The sequence below is a fragment of the Microcaecilia unicolor genome, chromosome 11, assembly GCF_901765095.1.
Source record: "Microcaecilia unicolor chromosome 11, aMicUni1.1, whole genome shotgun sequence".
Classification (NCBI taxonomy): domain Eukaryota; kingdom Metazoa; phylum Chordata; class Amphibia; order Gymnophiona; family Siphonopidae; genus Microcaecilia; species Microcaecilia unicolor.
The window spans coordinates 11,088,495-11,111,253 of NC_044041.1; the positions used below are offsets into that span (position 1 = coordinate 11,088,495).

A 22,759-nucleotide genomic window follows, 5' to 3' on the forward strand; every position below is an offset into this window, starting at 1 on the left:
GCAGGACTTCCATCGTCTCCTCATGGAGCTTTGTACACTAGTAATTGTTGAGACTTGGATGTAAGACAGATTAAACGCGATGAGACGGACATCTGCTGCTGGGAAAACTGACCCTTTCATATACTTATGAACAAGGGCTCTACAACATACATTTTTTAGGCTGAGGGACACAACTGAGGCCTACACACCTTTCTGAGGTCTTAGTAAAGTATAGGGAAGCAGAGAGTGAAAAAGCTCTGCTGCCCTCTTGAGGACAAAGTATTACCTGTTCCTGCCAGAGGATCATTTTCAAAGACTTAAGGGATCCTTTCCATAACAACTAACGCACGCTTTCCGCAGTTTAAAATGGCTTACCGTGGGACACACTCAGGTGTCCTGTGGTGAGTTTAGGATCTGCGGATGCATATCACACACTAAAAGATATTTTATTGTTTAGCACAGAGGAGGTGTGTCTGTGCTACCACTCATTTCACATCTAACAAAAATTTGTTTTCTGGATTTTTTTTGTCAACTCATGACTATCCGACACCTTTTTGATACTCCAAACTGTCATGCACTAATCCTTGCTTTCTTTACTGCAGCATCATTTATGCTGCCCTCCCTCACTCGTCTCTGCAGAAATTGCCAACAGTACAAAACACGGCCGTTAGGTTATTACGCCAGGCTCACCGTTCAGACCATACTTCACTGCTGTTGAAAAAATATTACTGGCTTCCCGTTGAACATCGGATTACCTATAAAGTTGCTCTACCTACCTTCAAGCAGGGACGTAGCCAGACCTCACGGTGGGAGGAGGCCAGAGGTTGGGGGCACATTTTGAGTGCCACCCCGCCACCCCACCCCCCACTGCCTCACCGCCTCCCCACCACCATCACCACGCCTCCTCGCCCCACCTCGCCTCACCTCCTTGCCGCTTCCCCTCACATACAAATACCTTTGCTGGTGGGGTTTGGGCCGAAGCCAATAAGTTGCAAGATCCGAGACAACATGGTTTTACCAAAGGGAAATCGTGCCAAACGAATCTCATTGAATTCTTTGATTGGGTGGCAGGAGAATTGAATCAGGGACGAGCTATGGACGTAATCTACTTAGATTTCAGCAAAGGTTTTGACACGGTTCCCCACAGGAACTGGATGGGCTGAAGATAGGACCCGAAGTGGTGAACTGGATTAGGAACTGGTTGACGGACAGACGCCAGAAGGTGGTGGTGAATGGAATTCGCTCGGATGAGGGAAAGGTGAGTAGTGGAGTGCCTCAGGGATCGGTGCTGGGGCCGATTCTGTTCAATATATTTGTGAGTGACATTGCCGAAGGGTTAGAAGGTAAAGTTTGCCTATTTGCGGATGATACTAAGATCTGCAACAGAGTGGACACCCGGGAGGGAGTGGAAAACATGAAAAAGGATCAGAGGAAGCTAGAAGAATGGTCTAAGGTTTGGCAATTAAAATTCAATGCGAAGAAATGCAAAGTGATGCACTTAAGGAATAGAAATCCTCAGGAGACGTATGTGTTAGGCGGGGAGAGTCTGATAGGAACGGACGGGGAGAGGGATCTTGGGGTGATAGTATCTGAGGATCTGAAGGTGACAAAACAGTGTGACAAGGCGGTGGCCGTAGCTAGAAGGTTGTTAGGCTGTATAGAGAGAGGTGTGACCAGCAGAAGAAAGGGGGTGTTGATGCCCCTGTATAAGTCGTTGGTGAGGCCCCACCTAGAGTATTGTGTTCAGTTTTGGAGGCCGTATCTTGCTAAGGATGTAAAAAGAATTGAAGCGGTGCAAAGAAAAGCTACGAGAATGGTATGGGATTTGCGTTACAAGACGTATGAGGAGAGACTTGATGACCTGAACATGTATACTCTGGAAGAAAGGAGAAACAGGGGTGATATGAATACAGATGTTCAAATATTTGAAAAGTATTAATCCGCAAACAAATCTTTTCCGGAGATGCGAAGAAGGTAGAACGAGAGGACATGAAATGAGATTGAAGGGGGGCAGGCTCAAGAAAAATGTCACTCGACCTTACCTAACACCTTTCCATCTAAATCCTCATCTACCTTCAGCTTATTATCGACTGTTTTTAAGATCATGTAATGATTATATCATTATAACACTCTGTAAGCCACATTGAGCCTGCAAAAAGGTAGGATAATGTGGGGTACAAATGCAATAAATAATAATAATTACCACATTCTATGGCAATGAATTCCAGAGTTTAATTACATGTTGAGTGAAGAAAAATTTTCTCCGATTCGTTTTAAATCGGAGAAAATTTTTCTTTACTCAACGTGTAATTAAACTCTTGAATTCGTGGCCAGAGAATGTGGTAAAGGTGGTAAAGGCAGAACTACTGCTGGCAGCCACATTGGGCTAGTGGTAGTTCCAGGCAGTGGCCCACCCATTCTTGGCTCAGCCCCACCCAGTGGCAGCACCCCACATCAACATCTGTCCTCCTCTGCAATGTCCCCGCATTTGCCCGCCCTTCGCTGAACCCCGTCCCTCCCTGGTGTCCCTTACAGGCATCCCCAGCGCCTGCAGTGATTCATTATTGCTGCCTGCGCTGGCCCTGCAGGCTTCCATCGGTCGGGTCCCACCCTCGCTTTCATCATCCCTCTGCCTTATTGCTTCGGCTTCTAGTTGGTAAGCGTTTATTTTCACTGTGTTCTGCCTGTGTTCCTGGTTCTTGACCTTGCTTGTACCCAGATTACTCTCTCGTCTGCTGCCTGCCTGTAAGAACTTGCTTGTACCTGGATTACTCTCTCGTCTGCTGCCTGCCTGTAAGACCTTGCTTGTACCTGGATTACTCTCTCATCTGCTGCCTGCCTGTAAGACCTTGCTTGTACCCGGATTACTCTCTCGTCTGCTGCCTGCCTGTAAGACGCTGCTTGTACCCGGATTACTCTCTCGTCTGCTGCCTGTCTGTAAGAACTTGCTTGTACCTGGATTACTCTCTCTTCTGTTGCCTGCCTGTAAGACCTTGCTTGTACCCGAACTACTCTCTCGTCTGCTGCCTGCCTGTAAGACCTTGCATGTACCTGGATTACTCTCTCATCTGCTGCCTGCCTGTAAGACCTTGCTTGTACCTGGATTACTCTCTTGTCTGCTGCCTGCCTGTAAGACCTTGCTTGTACTCAGATTACACTCTCGTCTGTTGCCTCCCTGTAAGACCTTGCTTGTACCTGGATCTCTCCTTTGCCAGCTGCCTGCCTGTTGGACTGTAGCCTGTACCCAGGCCAGTGGCATACCAAGTGGGGGGGGGGGCGGTCCACCCTGGGTGCACGCCGCTGGGGAGGTGCTGCACGCCGGTCAGCATCGTTCATTTCCATGCTCCCTCTGCCCCGGAACAGGAAGTAACCTGTTCCGGGGCAGAGGGAGCATGGAAACGAACAACGCTGACCGGCGCACGGCACCCCCCCCCCCCCCCAGCGATGTGCACCCCGGGTGAAGGGGTTCTTTCGCTGGGGTGGGGGGGTGTTCTTTCACCGGGGCGGGGTCACACTGCACGGGGGGCGCTGCACCCGGGGGGGCGGGGCGCATCGGCGATCCGCCCTGGGTGTCAGCGCCCCTAGGAACGCCACTGACCCAGGTCACTCCCTTCTACTTTCTTCCGGCTGGTTTCCTCAGCGCCCCTCTCACCTTCTCTCTAAGTACGTCCTGTCGGCTGCCCGCACCTGGGGGCTCAACCTATGGGGAATGGCGGTCACCGCAGGTGAACCTCGGGGTTGCTCGGCCGCCAAGCAGAGTCAGGGTGTGTATCCTCGCACTCAGCAGTGCTCCATTTGGTACAAAGAACTCACAACCGTGACAGAGGCAGACAGGAAGTGTAAGTTTGTGTCACACCCATTATTTATTTAATTCATATATCTAATCTATAACTTTGACCTGATCTTGCCACATAGGACTGTATCCACCAGAGGTCTGTATATTCTGGCGCAAACTGACACAGTCAGTCCATCCCCAGCTCAGTCCTGAAGGCCTTGAGCTGAGCCAGATTGATGGCGCTGCCCCCGCACACAATCATCACAATGGGATCCAGGTCCCGGCTCAGGCGACCTTCCTCCTGCAAGCGCTGGATATAGCCTGAGTAAACAGCGGCCAACGCAGCACCACAGGCCGGCTCCACCAGCATCCGTTCTTCATCTAGAGACAGGGTAAGAAAAAAGACCAGGATAAGAAGAAGTAGAAGATCGAGGAAAAGCAAAAAAAAGGGGCAAAACAGATCCAAAAATAGCAAGGGGAGGAGACAAAGAAAACGAGAAGGGAAAAGACATGAAAACAAAAGCTATTAGTTGATTTCCCTTGCTACTGGTTATACTTTCTGCACAAATACTGAAAAATAAACAAACTCTATGGGCCTGATATTCAGACCGCGGGAGTGAGCCTGAATATTCAATGCAATATCTGTTTTCTTTTGCCGATGTTCAGCACTGGCCAGTTAACTTTGAACCAGCCAAAGATAGGCCCGGTATTCACGCGGCCAAATATGGCCACCAAATTTAGCCAGCAATGCATTGAAAATCAGCGTGATATAGCCGCTAACTGTGAATTTTCAGCAGGTCATGGCCAGCCAGGTCCTGCTGAAAATTTGTGGATAGCTGGTTATGGGGCATTTAACCGGCCAGGTGCCGATCCTGGCTGGTTACATGCTTTTGAACATCGGGGGATATATATTTAGATATAGATATATAGGAGGTCAATATTCAAAGAGATTCAGCCAGGCAGGAACAGCTTCTGGTCAGTTAAACATTCTGTGCTGGGCTATCCACTGATATTTAACGGCACTTAACCAGTTAGTACCATTTAACTAACCGCTATACTCGAAGCCGGCTATTTTGCGGGCGGTCTAGGGATAGAGTTGACACTTATGCCATTAAGTGCCGTTATCCCAAGCAACTATCTATTGTTATATGTTGCAATAGCGGCCAGATAAAATCAAATCACTCATATCATTAAGGAAAATGTTGATAAATCAGAAAGAATCTGTTCCTTAATAGCATAGCCGCCGAGATGGGGGGGGGGGCAGGGGGGACAAAATTCCCCGGACCTGGGCCTCCAAGGTGGGGGAGGGGGTGTAGACCAATGTGGCCAGGGGAGGGTGCGGAGACCTACGTGGCCGGGGGGCATGCCGCAGAAACCCACATGGCCAGGGGGTGCCACAAACCGAAAAGGCTTGGGGAGCCCTGGCTTAGGCAGTTCAGGATCAGGGATAGCGGCCAATGGTTGAATTTTTATCCTATACATATATATCCAAGTGAATAGCTACTTACCCAGGCAAATGGCTTTCGGAAGTATGCCTGGTGAAAGCTCCCGGTGTATACTTCCCATCACGGAAGTTGCACCTGCAAATTCAGTGGATTCTTATGAACCTTTGGGCCTAGTAGTCAGTTTTCGAACCAGTGGTACGTAAGTATCCACAGAGTTTGCATGTTCAAACTCCATACTGGGGAATATGCACCGAAAGGTTTTTTAGTTTTAAACAATTTTATTGATGACCTATCACAGACAATACAATATTCATACGCTATGTTCAAGATACATCAGGAAACAAATGAACAACTTGTAATCATAACATAGAGGTAGCCATCACTTTTCTCTTTAGCTTCCTCCCTCCCTACTCCCAGCTACCTCCCCCCCCCCCCCGTCTGCCCTTCCTTACCCCTCTAATATTCCTCCCCCCTGTAACCTCCCTCCCCCCTTTGTCCACCCCCCTTCCAGGCAGCTACATATCTCCAATAGCCCAGGGAAATTGACCTATTCACTATCTAAAACCCGTAGCTAACTTCGCTGGGTCCAAGCTCAGTCGATTAAGGATGGAACTTCGGGCCCTAGGGGCTAAAGCATTGATATATGATTCCCATATTAAGTAGAATTTACGCTGTGTTTTGGGTTTATAATATGAATCTCGCAGCTCCATTAGCAGCAACGCATGCCACCTGTTGCGCCATTGCCAAAACAATGGTGCCTCTAAATGTATCCAGTTAACTAAAATGCATTTTTTTCCCACGAGACATGCTTTAAAGATTAGCAGGTTATGACTAACGGTACCTTTCCCCTTCAGTAAGTCGACCCCCAAAAGGGCCGTTTCCGGTGTCAATGTCATCCTCCGCCCCAGGATTTCGCCTAAGAACTTCGCTATTTGCTCCCAGTAAGCGGATATCGCTGCACAAGCCCACATAGCATGATAATAGTTATGATTGGGATCTCCACACCTACCACAAGCCGATGATTCCGCCCTACCCATTTGATATAATCTCGACAATGAAGTGTATGCCCTGTAAATACTTCTTCCTTGGCATTCCCTCAATTCCGCGCTACTAATCCGTCCCCTGATCTGCCTCAAGCTGCTCCTTAATACGTCTATACTAATCTGTTTCTGTATATCTGCCGTCCACTTCCTGGCCAACTTTTCGAGATTCTTTGGTGGTCTACTCATTAATAGCCTTTTGTGCAACATTGAGATAGAAGCTGGATCAGTTGTTGGCGTATCAAAAAGTTCGTCAAATTTGGAGGTCACATCAACTTCCAAAAAGTGTGTAGGCAGCGTGAGAATGTAGTGAGAATGCACCGAAAGGTTTTTAAAAACAGTCAAAGGTAGAGTTAAAGCCCAACACACAAACCACAGACGGAACGTAGAGTTGGATATCAATCACAAGAAACAGCAGAATGGTCATGATCTCTTTGTTCAAGAGGAGCATATTCACTTGGCCGACACAGCCAAGTTTCAGCTAACGCCTGGATCAGGAGCAAACGTTGATATCCAAATTTCCAATGGCCACAGAAAATAGAAGAAGTGCATTTGTCATAGTCAATTATTGAATGTGTAGCATTATTATTTATTGCATTTGTACCCCACATTATCCCACCTTTTTGCAGGCTCAATGTGGCTTCAAAGATAAAAAAGACAACTTGCATAGTTGTATCACACTCTCTCCAGCACTGACTTAAGGCAGGTCTTCAAAACAGAAAAGTTCCTTTTGTGATGCAAAACTAACAGTGTTTCACTTGACGGCAAGAAGCTCCATAATCAGAAAGGAGTTTCTCTATTTCAATTGAAAGGTGGGAAACAAACATTTATTTATTTATTTGTTATATTTGTATCCCACATTTTCCCACCTATATGTAGGCTCAATGTGGCTTACATAGTACCGGAGTGGTGTTTCAGACTCCGGGGTAAACAAATACAAAGTGATGTTGTGGTAGGATAACGTTCATGTGGTAGGACCACATAAAGGAATCATACAACGGGAGAGTTGTGTGATGACCATTACGAACTTTAAAGTTGTGTCGCAGAGATCAGGCATTTACGTTGGGTCGGTAGGGTATGCCTTTTTAAACAGGTGGGTCTTAAGTGTTTTTCTGAAGTGTAAGTGGTGGTATGTAGTTTTCAAGGCTTTTGGTATTGCGTTCCACAGTTGTGTGCTTACGTAGGAAAAACTGGACGCTTAAGTTGATTTGTATTTGAGTCCTTTGCAGCTTGGGTAGTGGAGATTTAGATAGGTTCGTGTTGATTCGGATGCGTTTCTAGTTGGTAGGTCGATCAGGTCTGTCATGTATCCCGGTGCTTTGCCGTAGATGATTTTGTGAACCATAGTGCAGATTTTGAAGGCAATGCGTTCTTTAATTTAAAGCTAATTCTTGGGAAATCATGGGACCCCTGATGCAGACATTTTTGCCAAAGCTTGGCCAAGTTGGGTTATAGCCAAAATAAAGATTTCCTTGCTGACATCTCCTGGTTGTGCCACCTCCGCTCATCTGGTGCTGGAAAATGCTAAGAAGAGAGACCCGTTAATGACGAAAGGGGCACAGCTCTTAAAAGCCTGTCACCAAGATATTAATCGATTCTGTGTTATTCTGACAACACAAGGTCAACGTGTCATACCCAGAACGTTTCCTGAATCTATTAAGTCAGTTCTCGAAAAAGTATTGCCAGCAGCTTATTTCTCACATTTTTTCTTCTCACTCACCCAGAAACCGCTCAATGGCATTCAGGGCTTCCCGATCATCCACCACCAAAGAAATGAGCTGGCACTCCTTGGCACACTGCAATGCCCGTTCTGCTACTGTCTTTGCTCCTAAGCACTTTGCAATGCTGGCAGAAAAAGAGAGAGAAAAATCATCCCTGAATCGCACCTAGTACATGCAGACATTACGGTGACAGAGAGGCAAGGGTCAGACATATCCGGGAATCTGCATTCTTGTAATTAGTGTAGAAAGCACTGGCATGAAGAAGATGGCCATCAACACAACAGAATCAGAGCAAGACCATGAGAAGAGAGAACGGAGCGACAGCAGAAGTGAAACCTACTACCAACCTGGTTATGTCCGGCAGCGTGACCAACTTCCCAGCCTTGATAGCAGCGTTCAGGGAGTCGGCTCCTTTGGTTTCCATGGCAATGATGGGCACATCAGACCAGCCCACCTCTCTCATGCCAGCCACTACGCCAGCTAGAAGACCACCCCCGCCTACTGCGAGAACGATGACTCCTGGTTTGGTGTGAAGTGAGTCTTCCAGCTCTCTCGTAATACTGGAATGGCCTTCCCTGAGGAAAAAGCAGAACATAGAAGTGATGCTGGTCCCCCAGGTCCCCCAGATTCCTCAGGTCTTGCCAGTTTACCTTCTGCTCGTAGACCCCATTTGAGCTGTTTACCTGTTGCGTCTTGGTAGTTAGGGATTCTCCATACTTATCCTAGTGATGTACATTCATTAACATGCATTCAGTTTGTTTCAGTGCATGCAGAATTGATTTAATGCACATTACCCTATGGATTAATGTGCATACAATCGAATTTGCATGTGTTAAAATGTTTTAATGCCAAACACACCAAGAAGTGTTCTCTATGAAGAAAGATGCTGTCCGAGGAGTAGGATATCCATAATAAATATGCATGAAAGAGATTTGCATACAATTGAGACAGTGTATGCAAATCAACCTCATGCATATTCATCGTGGATACCCTAAAAACCTGACTGGCAAGGGGGTACTCCAGTGCCAACTTGGGAAACACTGGGCTAGAGCACTGGAACAGTCGATGGAAGATGTTACTTCAGGTGGGAGTCACTGGAAGCTTTACCTACTTGGGGTCTGCACGGATGAGAATGTAAACGCCATCTGAGGCTCCTTACCAGACGAGGGGATGGTCGAAGGGTGGGATGTAGGTCCAGCCCTCTGCCTTGGCTAATTCCAGTGCCTTCGCATTGGCGTCATCCCAGACCTACAGTCCACACACAACAAGGGAAATGAATACTACTACTACTACTTATCACTTCTATAGCACTACTAGACGTACACAGCGCTGTACACTGGACATGAAGAGGGAGTCCCTGCTCGACAGAGCTTACAATCTAATTAGGACAGACAAACAGGACAAATAAGGGATAAGGACAAAGAGTAGCAAGATTCCGGAATCCCAAAGAGTAGCAAGATTCCGGAACACCAAAGAGTTGCAAGATTCTGTGCAGAATCCCAAAGAGCAAGATTCCGGAATCCCAAAGACTACTACTACTACTACTTATCTTTTCTATAGCGCTACTAGACATACGCAGCGCTGTACGCTGGACATGAAGAGGGAGTCCCTGCTCGACAGAGCTTACAATCTAATTAGAACAGATAAACAGGACAAATAAGGGATAAGGACAAAGAGTAGCAAGATTCCGGAATCCCAAAGAGTAGCAAGATTCCGGAACCTTAAAGAGTAGCAAGATTCCGGAACCCCAAAGAGTTGCAAGATTCTGTGCAGAATCCCAAAGAGCAAGATTCCGGAATCCCAAAGAGTAGCAAGATTCCGGAACACCAAAGAGTTGCAAGATTCTGTGCAGAATCCCAAAGAGCAAGATTCCGGAATCCCAAAGACTACTACTACTACTACTTATCTTTTCTATAGCGCTACTAGACATACGCAGTGCTGTACACTTGAACATGAAGAGACAGTCCCTGCTCGACAGAGCTTACAATCTAATTAGGACAGACAAACAGGACAAATAAGAAATAAGGGAATTACTAAGTTGGGAATGATAAAAAATGAGTACTGGACACGTGAGTAAAGGTTAGGAGTTAAAAGCAGAATCGAATAGAGCTGGATATGTAGCACATCCAGGTTATTAAGGTTTTTACATCATACAGCAATACAATACAACAGAATTTATATTCCACTGTATACCAACTAAGGATCATGTGGATTACAATTTAGATACGAGCTAGGCCATCACTAGGAAGTAAAATACAAAAAAATCTAATTATACGTAACTGATCATAACTATCCTAATACAAGGGGGCGGGAGGGCCTACGCATGTACAGCGTACGCCAAATTGACACTACCACCTGGTTAGCGCATGAGCCGGGCAGTAATTCCAAATTTGTTGTGCGCAGAATCCCATGGTAGAAAATCATTTTCTATTTTCTACCGTGGGCTTCTTACCCAGTGGTAAATAGCAGTTGGCACGCACTGCGTACGCTACAACAAGCAACGGTCCTTAGACGTGAAGGAATGAACTGTTGTTCCCATAGTGAATAACTGGAGAAAGGCCATAAAACAACTTATGCATAAAAATACGGGTCTTCAGATCCTGAAACCAGTGGCGTTCCTTGGTCGGCTGCCACCCGCGCTGGATCGCCACTGTGCACCCCCTCCCCCCGGGTGCAGCATCATCCGTGCCCCCTTGGTGCAGCACAACACACCAGGTGCAGCGTCCCCTTCCCAGCGCATCACCGTTTTCCCCCCAGTGCATCACCTCCAAGCCCCCCCCCCCCCCCCGGTGCATTCTTCTTACCTATTGCAGTATTGGGAGCAGCCATTCGGCTGTCGGCTCCGCTGGTTCCCTGCTCTCACTGCCCCAGAACAGGAAGTAACAGCAGAGGGAGCAGGGAACCAGCCGAGCTGACAGCCACAGACTTCAAATCTCGGTGGCCATTTTGAATCCCAAGACTGTCACAGCAACAGGATGCAGGGCAAGGACAGAGCTCCGGGCAGGAAAGAGGGGGCTCTTTCCTGCCCCGAAGAGGTCACTAGACCACCAGGGCAGTAGATAGTAAGTTAGGGGAGGGGGGGTGACAGGGGGCAGGGGAGGGGAATATGTGATCCAGGGGGAGGGGAGGGGAATATGTGGCAGGGGGCGGGGCGAGGATGTGAAAGGGGCGGGGGACATGTGTCCTCTTTTTGAGAGGACAAAATATGGTAACCCTAGACCCAGGGGACGAGAGAGCAGAGAGAGAGAGAGTGATGTTGAACCGTGGGGGGATGGAGGGGGGTTGAGGAGCAGGGGTTTAGTAGGCAAGTGACCTACCAATACTGCTGCTTAATATCTCTATGCTGCTCTCTGGATAGATGTTTTTGAATAGGCAATGAATGGTTAAGTGACTTGTCCACAATCACAAGGAGCAGCTGTGGGATTTCAACCCTGTGCTTTTCAGTTCACTGCTCTAACCATTAGGTAACTCCTCCACTCCAAGAAATTATCCCAGAAAATGGAGGGATCCACCCTCAAATTGGGTGAAAATGAAAACATGTCCTGAACCATTGAACCGACAGCAAACTAATTTTCAGCATTGGTAGAAAAGAGGAATATTAATGTTCTCCCAGAAAACCTATGCATCCAGCCAACCACAAGGTGGCAGCATAATTTTAGTTTTGAATTTGACTTAGTAGCTCATAACTTAAGATCCTTTGAAGAAGTACAGAAAGGTTAGAACTGAAGCATTAGTATTACAGGCGCCCTATTACAAAGGTACGGGAAGGGTAACGCGCGGGCAGTGCATTTTATCTAGCAAAAAAGGTGCCGGTACTCAAATGCCAGGCCACCCTTCAGGGGTGGGGTGATCACTGAAGGACCTACCCACAATAGCCAGGGCCCCTGCAACCAGTCACAGAATCTATGACAAGGCAGAATCGGTGTATAGCGCCTGAGCTCTTTCATTAAAACTTGGGGTCCATGGGTCAATTTTAGTAGACAATGGAAAAGGTGCTTAACAAGCCATTCAGCGTTGTTAACAGCTCTTAACAAGCAATAATGAGAGTATTCTATATACCGCGCCTAAATCTATGTGCCGTATATACAACATGCTTAGCAGGGGCGTAGCTGCTATGGGACCTTGGGGGCCTGGGCCCCCATAGATTTGGCCCTGTACCCCCCTGCCAGCGACCCTCTCAACACCCCTCCCGCCGCCAACCCGCTGCCTGCTACCTTTGCTGGCGGGGGACCCCAACCCCCGCCAGCCGAAGTCTTCTTCCTTCGTTTGGTTTCTGACTGAGTCTGACGTCCTGGACGTCAGACTCACAGAAACAGAACGAAGCCTTGCGCCTGAAGAACAGGACCTTGGTTGGCAGGGGCTGGGGTCCCCCCCCCCCAGCAAAGGTAGCCGACAGCGGGCAGGGGGGGGTCGAGAGGGTCATCGGCGGGGGGGTTCAAAGTTGTTGGAGGTATCGGCAATGGTGGGTGGGGGGGAGGTGTTGGCAATGGGGGAGGAGTCGGAGGCACCGGGGGGGCTAAAATGTGCCCCCTCACCTCGGCTCTGGACCCCCCTACCGTTGAAGTCTGGCTTCGCCCCTGATGCTCAGGCAGAAATGTTTTCCACGTGGATTTTTTAAGCACCATATATAGATCTGGCTCATAATGCAGCAAAAAAAATAGAAACATGATGGCAGATAAATGTCAAATGGCCCAGCCAGTCTGCCCATCCTCCATAACTCTTCCTTTTCCTAAGGGATCCCACGTGCTTGTCCCAAGCTTTTTTCAATTCTGTTACAGTCCTCGTCTCCACAACCTCCACCGGGAGGCCATTCCATGCTTCCACCACCCTTTCCATGAACGAATACTTTCTTAGATTCCTCCTAAGCCTATTTCCTCTTAACTTCATCCAATGCCCCCCTCATTCCAGAGCTCTCCTTCATTTGAAAAAGGCTCTCTTCCTGTACATAAATGCCCTTGAGATATTTAAACGTTTCTGTCATGTCTCCTCTCTCCCTCCTGTCTTCCAACGTATACATGTTGAGGTTATAAGCCTGTCCCCATATGTTTTATGTCCAAGACCGCTTACCAGTACGTTAGCTGTCCTCTGGACAGACTCCATCCTGTCAGTCCAGAGGGCAGCTGTATTTTTCATTTACCACACAGAAAATATTTTCTTTCAGGGGTGGACAGTACATGTTCCTGCACTATGAAATTAGCGTATCTACATTACTGCATGCTAACTGATTAGCGCACAGATAATTAGTGTCTAGTTTCTCCTTCTTGGGCAGCCAGCTTTGGAAAGCTCTGCCAAGACCCATCCGGAAAATCAATGACCATCTACCCTTCAGGAAAATGTTGAAGACCCACCTCTTTAAAAAAACTTACCCAAATGACTGTAATTAAATTTCAAACCAGCTACTTGATCCTACTCCTTACTACTTCCCTCTATCTTTCCTTACCATTATTATTATTAGCATTTGTATAACGCTACCAGACGCACGCAGCGCTGAACACCTGATTTTGTATCAGGTGCTCAAAAGAGCTTACAATCTAAATAATACAGACAGACAAGACAGTTACGGGTGAGGGAAGTAATGGGTGAGAAGGAAGGAAGGGGCAAGGGGAGGGCAATTGAGTAGTGGCTAGGAGCTAAAAAGCAGCAGTGAAAAGGTGGGTTTTTAGCATAGATTTGAAAACAGGTAGAGATGGAGCTAGACGTATAGGTCCAGGAAGTCCATTCCAGGCATAAGGTGCCGCAAGAGAAAAGGAGCAAAGCCTGGAGTTAGCAGTGGAGGAGAAGGGGGACGACAAGAGAGATTTGTCCAGTGAGCGGAGGTCACGGGGAGGAATGTAGGGAGAGATGAGAGTGGAGAGGTAATGGGGGGCTGCAGAGTGGATGCATTTAAAGGTCAGTACGAGAAGTTTAAACTGAATGCGGAAGCGGACAGGGAGCCAGTGAAGTGACTTGAGGAGTGGGCTAGTGTGGGTATGACAATTCTGGCGGAAAATAAGTTATATTCCTTCCCTATCTCTTTTCCTTTTTGTTATCCCATCTTTAACTCGTTTACTACAATTCTTCTCCAGACTTTGTAATTGTATGTATTTACTATGTAAGCCGCATTGAGTCTGCAACATGTGGGAAAGCGCGGGGTACAAATGTAACAAATAACTAAATAACGCGGGAGCCCTCATCGCCTAAAAAATAGGGGTGGTAATTGCTCATGCAGCAGTTTTTGAAAATGGCTGTGCACTGTGACAACATTATTGAATGCACAAACCAAGAAAGTTCTCAAACATAACATCTAAATGTTAGATATGGTTTGTCAGTGATGCAGTTCCTTCAAGGGAGCTCAAATTGCATCATAGTTTTCATTGGTCCCATCAATCACTTCGTTCTTCATTCTTTTTATTCATCACAATCTATTTCATATCATAAGTTTGCTTCTAATAAAAAAGTTGTAACTTCACTTATCTGAACAGTTGAAACAAAGGGGAATCCGTGCCGACACGTGTTGTGCGATAAAGCCGTTTCAAGGCGTTCCCCTTGCACCATACTCAACAAGGGTTACGAGATTCCGTACATTTATATGTTATGTTTGAGCAGTGCGTGTTTTCTAGCAAAAAAGGTGCCGGTACTCAAATGCCTGGCCACCCTTCAGGGGTGGGATGATCACTGAGGGACCCACCCCACAATGACCAGGCCCCCTGCAACCAGTCACAGAATCTATGAAAAGGCAGAACTGGTGTGTAGAGCCTGAGCTCTTTCATTATAACTTGGGGACCATGGGTCAATTTTAGCAGACAATGGAACAGGGCTGGTCCTAGGGTCTCTGGAGCCCCCCTGCAGACTATGAGTTGGTGCCTCCCCCCAGCATCTCCTTTCTCTCTTCTCCCACCCTGCCCCTTTCCAGCGATTCTCCTTTGCCCCATCCCCCTCCCATTTATGGCCACCTGCCCGCCCTCTTCTCCCCCCCAACATCCCACTTTTTCTTCTTCCCACCCTGCATGGTTTAAATCTTTTTTAATTTACCTCCATCCCAGTGGCCGCGTCATTTCAAAGCCCTGCCCGTCTCTAGCCTTCCCTCCCTTCGTGAGTTCATTCCCTCAGTCCCGCCCTCGAGGAAATGACGTCAGAAGGCGGGACTCTGCGGAACAAACTCACGAAGGGAGGGAAGGCTAGAGACGGGCAGGGCTTTCAAATGACGCGGCTACTGGGACGGAGGTAAATTAAAGATTTAAACCCCCAAGGGCTGCGCGGTATGGCGGTGCAGCGCAGCAGCAGCACCCTTGAAGGCAGGCGCCCCCCCTGCAGTGCTTACTCCGCTTATCGGGTTTGACCGGCCCTGCAATGGAAAAGGAGCCGGTACTCAGTACCCCCAAGAACCCCCTCAAAAAAGCCCTGTGTTTGAGAATCTTCTTGGTTTGTGGGGACCTTTTTGTTAGAATTTATGCATATTTGATCCCAGCAATCTTGTCTATTTCTATTTGAATTTGCCTTCTTGGATAACATTATTGTGTGGCTATTAATGAAAATAATTGGAAAAAAGGCAATTTTATGGCAGCAGTAAATCAATGATGACTAAACGAGGTGGTAATCGCAAATTAAAATTACAAAGATGTGAACAAAATTGGATTTTCCGATTGAGAACTCTTGAACCAAATGGTTTAAATAACACTACAGACTGGCATGTATGTATTTTATTAGCATTTCAGATTGATTCCCAATGATTCTGGTGGAAAGGAAATGATGTCATGGAGACTTTAAATATCAGAAAGTTGGTGCGTGACGTATGAACGCCATTTTTTTTTGAATGAGGAAAAAGGTTCATGAGAAGTATGTGTAACGTGGAATATAAGGTAAACAGTTGAATGCAAGGTTCCTCATGTTAAAGGATTCTTCTTCTTTTACAGAAAAAAGTATATAATGAAAAGTCGGTGACTTGAACTATTTATGCTGCAACAGCACCATTTCCCGATGAAACCATAACGGGTGAAACGGTGGCCCCGTTGAACTTAAGTGCTGTTTCAATGTTGGTATATATTTTTTTAGGGTTTTTGTCACCATCTAAATTATTTTTTCGTTCAATAAGCACATTTAAGCTCTGTACATTAAATAGTAAAGGAGTTTTTTTGGAGACCAATGAAAGAAACTGAATATCGACATTGATTTTACAAAGCTTGGTATGTCTGAGGTTGTTGGTTCCTTGGATCTCTGAGGTCTCCATTTTCTCCAAAAAAGATTTTTGTCAAAAAAAAGTACTTAAATGTTCAAGGAGAGTTTCTAAACTTAGTGTTTCATAATTGTGGAACATTTGCAGATTTTCTGGTGCTGACTTGTGGAGGAGTAGCCTAGTGGTTACTGCAATGGACTTTGATCCTAGGGAACTGAGTTTGATTCCCACTGCAGCTCCTTGTGACTCTGGGCAAGTCACTTAACCCTCCATTGCCCCTGGTACAAAGTAAGTACCTGAATATATGTAAACCACTTTGGAGGTATTTATTTATTTATTGCATTTGTATCCCACATTTTCCCACCTTTTTGAGGGTTCAGTGTGGCTTACAATATGAGATGAATGATGGAAATACAGTTTGTTACAAATTGGTTATGGATTACATTGTGCAGAGTTATGTGAGACAACCGAGGTAGTTGCAAAAACCTCAGAAAGGCGGTATATCAAGTCCCATTTCCCTTTCCCCATTTCCCTTATGACATCACAATATCAGAAGTGAGCCAAGTATTGGGCAATCAAGCCATTGTGACATCACTGATGAGGTTGGCTCCTATTGGTGGAATGAGTGGAGGCGTAGCCTAGTGGTTAGTGCAGTGGACTTTGATCCTGGGGGACTGGGTTCGATTCCCACTGCTGCTCCCTTGTGACTCTGGGCAAGTCACTTAACCCTCCATTGGCCCTGGTACAAAATAAGTACCTGAATTTATGTAAACCACTTTGAATGTAGTTGCAAAAACCTCAGAAAGGTGATATATCAAGTCCCATTTCCTTTTCCCTTTTACTTTAATACAACACTATTCAATAATTTTGAGAGTTCCATACCTTAGTAAAATAACCCCTTAGATTTTAAGCCCTCCAAGGACAGGGAAATGCCTGCTATACTTGAACGTGGCTCACCTTCGGCTTGGACTTGGGTAGGAGAGTCAACAAATAAATCATTTTTTCCAAAGCTGCAGTTTTTCCCTTTACCATTAGAGGGCCTCGTTACAACACTGAATACGCCTCCTCTTCAATGTTATTTCTAGGTGGGGATTAGTTCTGGGAATGCACTTCTCAGTCAGTTACCTTTCCAAATACTTCTACGTTGGCCCCACGCTCCTTCAGCTTCTCCACTATACAATGAGGGCTGCTACTGGGAACCAAAATAGTAGACGGAACCCCAAGACTTTTCGATGCGTAGGCGGCAGCAAGGCCGGCATTGCCTCCTAGAGAGAGAAATGAAGAAATGACCCTGGGCCCAACAGGACAGCAAGATATTACCTAGGACACAGGATGCACATTGAGCATTTCACTGATGCACCACGTCAAGAAGGGCAGCTCTATAAACTGGGTACTAACATTCACGCATAAAAGTAGAGAATAATGCCAATGGCCTAAGCACGGTTCTGTAAATATACCATAGTAACATAGTAGATGACAGCAGAAAAAGACCTGCACGGTCCATCCAGTCTGCCCATCAAGATAAACTCATATGTGCTACTTTATGTGTATACCTGACCTTGATTTGTATCTACCATTTTCAGGGCACAGACCATAGAAGTCTTGCCCAGCACTAGCCCCGCCTCCCCCCACCGGCTCTTACTTATCTTGCATAGCAGGTATTTGCTAAGGGGGGTGTACACCAGGGAGGAACATGTATGGAACATGGGCATGTCCCTGCCACATTAGGTGCCCATACTTACACCAGCTCTGTGTTCTCATGCCGGGTTACACTTGGGTTCTATAATGGAATCAGGGTGTAGCCTAGTGGTTAGTGCAGTGGACTTTGATCCTGGGGAGCTGGATTTGATTCCCACTGCAGCTTCTTGTGACTCTGGGCAAGTCGCTTAACCCTCCATTGCCCCAGGTACAAATAAGTCCTGTATATACTATATAAACCAATTTGAATGTAGTTGCAAAAACCACGGAAAGGCAGTATATCAAGTCCCATTTCCCTTTCCCTATTTGAGATTCTACATGGAATGTTGCTACTATTTGAGATTCTACATGGAATTGTGTTGCTACTATTTGAGATTCTACATGGAATGTTGAAACTGTTTGTAGATTCTACATGGAATGTTGCTACTATTTGAGATTCTACGTGGAATGTTGCTACTATTGGAGATTCTGTTGCTACTATTTGAGATTCTACATGGAATGCTGAAACTATTTGTAGATTCTACATGGAATGTTGCTACTATTTGAGATTCTACATGGAATGCTACTAGTGGAGGAGTAGCCTAGTGGTTAGTGCAGTGGACTATGATCCTGGGGAACTGGATTCAATTCCCACTGCAGCTTCTTGTGACTCTGGGCAAGTCACTTAAGACAGTATATCAAGTTCCAGTCCCTTTCCCCATTATAGAAATAGGCTCCTACCATAGAGTTATGCTCAGGGTGCCTAAATAGACACTCCCAAATCTAGATTTACCCCCGTAGGAGGAGATTCTATATATGACACCTAAAAAAAATCGGTGCTAAAATCAGTGCCGACTAAACATATTCTATGATCAGACCCTAGATTTAGAATACGCTTAGTTGATATTTCAGCGCCTAAATCTGTGCGCATCCATTTACACCAAGTAAAACGTGGCATAAGTCCTGGCGTGTAGATTTAGGCACACTGGGTCATATTCTATAACTAGGCGTCTACATTTCAGAACGCCCATAAAACGCCCATTTCCCCACCGATAGCCACGCCCCTTTTCACCTGCACACATTAGAAGTTACAGAATACGCTTAGCGAGTTGTGCGCCTAAATTCTAATCAGTGCTAATTAGTGCTCGTTATTGCTTGTTAAGTGCTGATATCAGCACTCATTAGCTTGTTAAGCCAATTAAGTTACGAACGGTGTCACAGAATCCACGCCGATTTTGGCACCTCAATCTAAGCGCACTATACAGAATCCGGGGGTTAATGTTTAGTGGGTCACTGTGGCCAACCTTTCACCCACTAAGAACTACAAAGCCAGAATGCACTGGGTAGGGGGGGGGGTTACATGATGAGTGAGAGGTCACGGCAGCCATTTTCTGAAGGCAGCCGCAAGGGGCAGGAGCAGGACGGCTTTACTCCTGCCCTCATCGCCCCCCCCCCCCACCGGACCACCGGGGACACAGGTATCTAGACCTGGCACTGAATATCTAGGGCTAATTTAGCTGGGCCATGGTTAGCGTTTAAAAAAAACCCGCTATCTGCTGCTGGCTGAATTTCTACTCTTGAATTTCTTTATGTCTAAGAGCAGCCCCATCAAAGTAACTATTCAGGTACATGTGCCAACTACAGAAACAAACAAACAAGTACGAGCTGAAATCGACAGAACATTCAAACAAGATATACCAATAGTCATGTCAACTAGAAATCAAAAGTTAGGAAACAGAGGAGTGAGGATCATAAGTACATAAGTATTGCCACACTGGGACAGACCAAAGTCCATCAAGCCCAGCAAGATCAAATACCTGGCAAGATCCCCAAAAAGTTCAATACATTTTATGCTGCTTATCCCAGAAATAAGCAGTGGAGTTTCCCCAAGTCAATTTAATAATGGTCTGTGGACTTTTCCTTTAGGAAGCCGACCAGACCTTTTTAAAATCCCGCTAAGCTAACTGACGTTACCACATTCTCTGGCAATGAATTTCAGAGTTTAATGACACGTTGCGTGAAGAACATTTTCTCCGATTCGTATTAAATTTACTACTTTGTAGCTTCATCGAATGCCCCATAGTCCTAGTATTTTTGGAAAGAGTAAACAAATGATTCACATCTACCAGTTCAACTCCACTCATTATTTTATAGACCTCTATCACATCTCCCCTCAGCCGTCTTTTCTCCAAGTTGAAGAGCCCTAGATGCTTCAACCTTTCCTCATAGGGAAGTCGTTCCATCCCCTTTATCATTTTTGTCGCCCTTCTCTGTACCTTTTCTAATTCCACTATATCTTTTTTTATCCACCAGTTTCTCTCTCTCTCTCTCTCTCTCTCTCTCTCTCTCTCTCTCTCTCTCTCTCCCCAATCACCATTTTTCCAGAAGTTATTTTATTTTCTCTCTCTCTTTCTCTGTCTGTCCCTGGGCCAAGTATGTTCCCACCTCAGCCTCCCTCTAGTGCAGTGATGGGCAACCTTTTGAGCTTGGTGTGTCAAAATTCGCCAAAAAACCGAGCATAACTTGGGTGGTGTGTCACTTCGAGAAAAAAACCATAATTTCGCGATATTTATAGTTTAAATAACAAAAATGTATAATTGTAATATATAACTGTATTTAATAAACCAAAACCTATTTATTTAACTTACCTGCTTAGTGACTTCTTTGTTCATCTGTCAGTCGGTTTCTTTTGTTGGTCTTGATATTATTTAACTTGTGTGGGGTGCCGTGAACTAAGATAAGTGAGGGGGAGGGGGAATTCTTTAACTAATCTGCCTATTAGTGACTTTTTTGTTGCTGAATTTCATTGGCTAAATCTTCAATTGAAGGTTGGTATTTTGTACACTTCAAGCCCAAGCAAGCACTACTAACTTCATCTTTCAATCTGTTTCTTTTGTTGGTTTTGATATTATTTAATGCTGAGAATAAGGTTTCACAAAACTACGTAGAGGGAAAAATTGTGAGTAAAGCCATTGCTATATTTTTCAGGGTGCTAAAAGTGTCTGGTAATCGGATCCAGGCACTCCAAATTTCCTGGTAACTCAGATATTCTCTTAATAATTGCATCTTTATTCTGCATATCGTGAAATAGAACTGGTGCACATCTTAGGAGAGTTTCTTTAATAAATTCTCCCTCACTGAGTGCTTTTCCATGCTGAGCTATGGAGTGAGCAATGCTCAAACTTGCAGATGTTAAATTTGTAGAACCTTTTACAAATTTAAGGATGGACTTAGATTGGCTCTTATAAAAGTGTAGCTGCCTGGAAATGTATTCCTTCCGTTCATCCTCACTTTTTTTCAAGAGCTGGGAATGATTAGTTTCAAAATGTCTATTTATATTCCACGTTCTGCTTACTATCGTTTCAGTACATAGAACGCAAAATGATCTGCCATTTTTTTCTATAATGCCATACATCTCGGTCCATGTCTCTTGAAAGGGTCGGCTACTGCTACTACCACTTCCTTTACTTAACCTTGGTTTTTTATTTTTTGAGTTGTCCATCAGGGGGGCAGAGACAGAAGATAGAATTATAGATAGCCTGTTAGCCCTGCAGGCAATTAGGGGTTAACTAGCCTAACTGACCACCTTATGTAAATTAAGATGGCTGCCGCTATTTCTAATGGCGGGAAACGGCACCCATAGCACATGCCCTCGCCTCTCCCAGCCTCCCCCTCACCTATCTCAGTAATGATGGTCAATTACAAATCCACGACACCCCAGAACAGTAGATTGGATGATGGTTGCTGTGGTTATGTGGTAATGGCGATCACAGGGCCCCCAGAGATGCGTCCCCCACGGCATTCCGCTGCTCTCTGCTCCGCCGGCCGGAAGTGAGGTCAAAGATCCCCTAACGGCCGTGCAGGAGCCGGGGCAGAGGGAGCAGCAGGGAGGGAACAAGCGGAGGACTCGGAGGGAGCCAATAGGAGCGCACACGGCACCCCCCCAGCGGGTAAACATGCACCGGGGGGGGTGATTTCGCCGGGGGGGGGGAGGTCGCGCTGCACCTGGGGGGGGGACGCATCGGCGATCCGCCCCGGGGAACGCCGCTGCTTCTCTGTATGCGGCCACATGCGGCCGCGTGTCACCGAAAATGGCTAAGCGTGTCAGTACTGACACGCATGTCATAGGTTCGCCATCATGGCTCTAGTGCATGCTGGCTGCTGGCACTATTTAAAGCAGAAAGAAAATCTTTTTTTGTACTTACATGTTGTGAGATGGTACCCCCTTTTCGAGCAAGGAGATGCATAGTGTAGAGCCTGACTGGCCAAAGGCTTATCTTTATCCCAGTGGCCAGAAAGAGACAGTGAGTACAAAACAGCCTCCTTCCTACTCCCTTCATATCTGTCTGCCTTTCCCCCTCAGCTACCGCCCCTTGCATCCTGCCCCTCTTTCCTGCACTGGAGGCTGTCAAATGCCCCCCCCCCCCCCCCCCCCCGCTCTTCTCCATCTGTGCCAGCCCAGTGAGCACGTTCAAAATTCAAGGGCTGGCACTTCCTGTATGGTGACCCCATATACTGCGAGAATCTGCAACTCCAGCTCTTAGAAACCAGTGCCGGGCAGAATTCTATGCTCTGGCTCCCACTCAAGGAACGCGTCACTTTCAAAGTATGCACATTAGTCCACAAAATCATTCACGGCAAAGCCCCAGCCTACATGTCTGAGTTAATCGACTTACCACCCAGAAACGCTAAAAGATCATCCCGAACCTTCCTCAACCTCCACTTCCCTAACTGCAAGGGCCTGAAATACAAGGCGCTACACGCGTCAACCTTTTCCTACATGAGCACGCAGTTCTGGAACACACTTCCGCGCAACTGAAAACGATCTACGAACAAACCAACTTCCTCAAATTACTGAAAACACAACTTTTTGATAAAATCTACGGAAAGAACCAAAACATATAAAATCCACACTCACTGTTCAGTTATACAACAACACATCCACTTATGAATTCTCAATCCTGAAATCT

At 46.2% G+C, this 22,759-nt stretch overlaps 1 protein-coding gene across 2 annotated transcripts in view; it reads right to left on the reverse strand.

Annotated features, from left to right (window-relative positions):
- Window positions 1-3,816: 3,816 nt before the first annotated feature.
- Window positions 3,817-22,759, reverse strand: part of SDSL (serine dehydratase like) — a 70,857-nt gene continuing 51,914 nt past the window's right edge. For both annotated transcript variants that reach the window (XM_030219688.1, XM_030219687.1), the window contains 5 exons: window positions 17,238-17,377; window positions 9,120-9,208; window positions 8,308-8,535; window positions 7,960-8,084; window positions 3,817-4,135 (listed from right to left, as the gene is read on the reverse strand). In XM_030219688.1, the coding sequence (XP_030075548.1) occupies window positions 3,942-4,135; window positions 7,960-8,084; window positions 8,308-8,535; window positions 9,120-9,208; window positions 17,238-17,377 (776 nt within the window). In that variant the 3' untranslated portion in view covers window positions 3,817-3,941. The remainder of the gene's footprint in view (window positions 4,136-7,959; window positions 8,085-8,307; window positions 8,536-9,119; window positions 9,209-17,237; window positions 17,378-22,759) is intronic.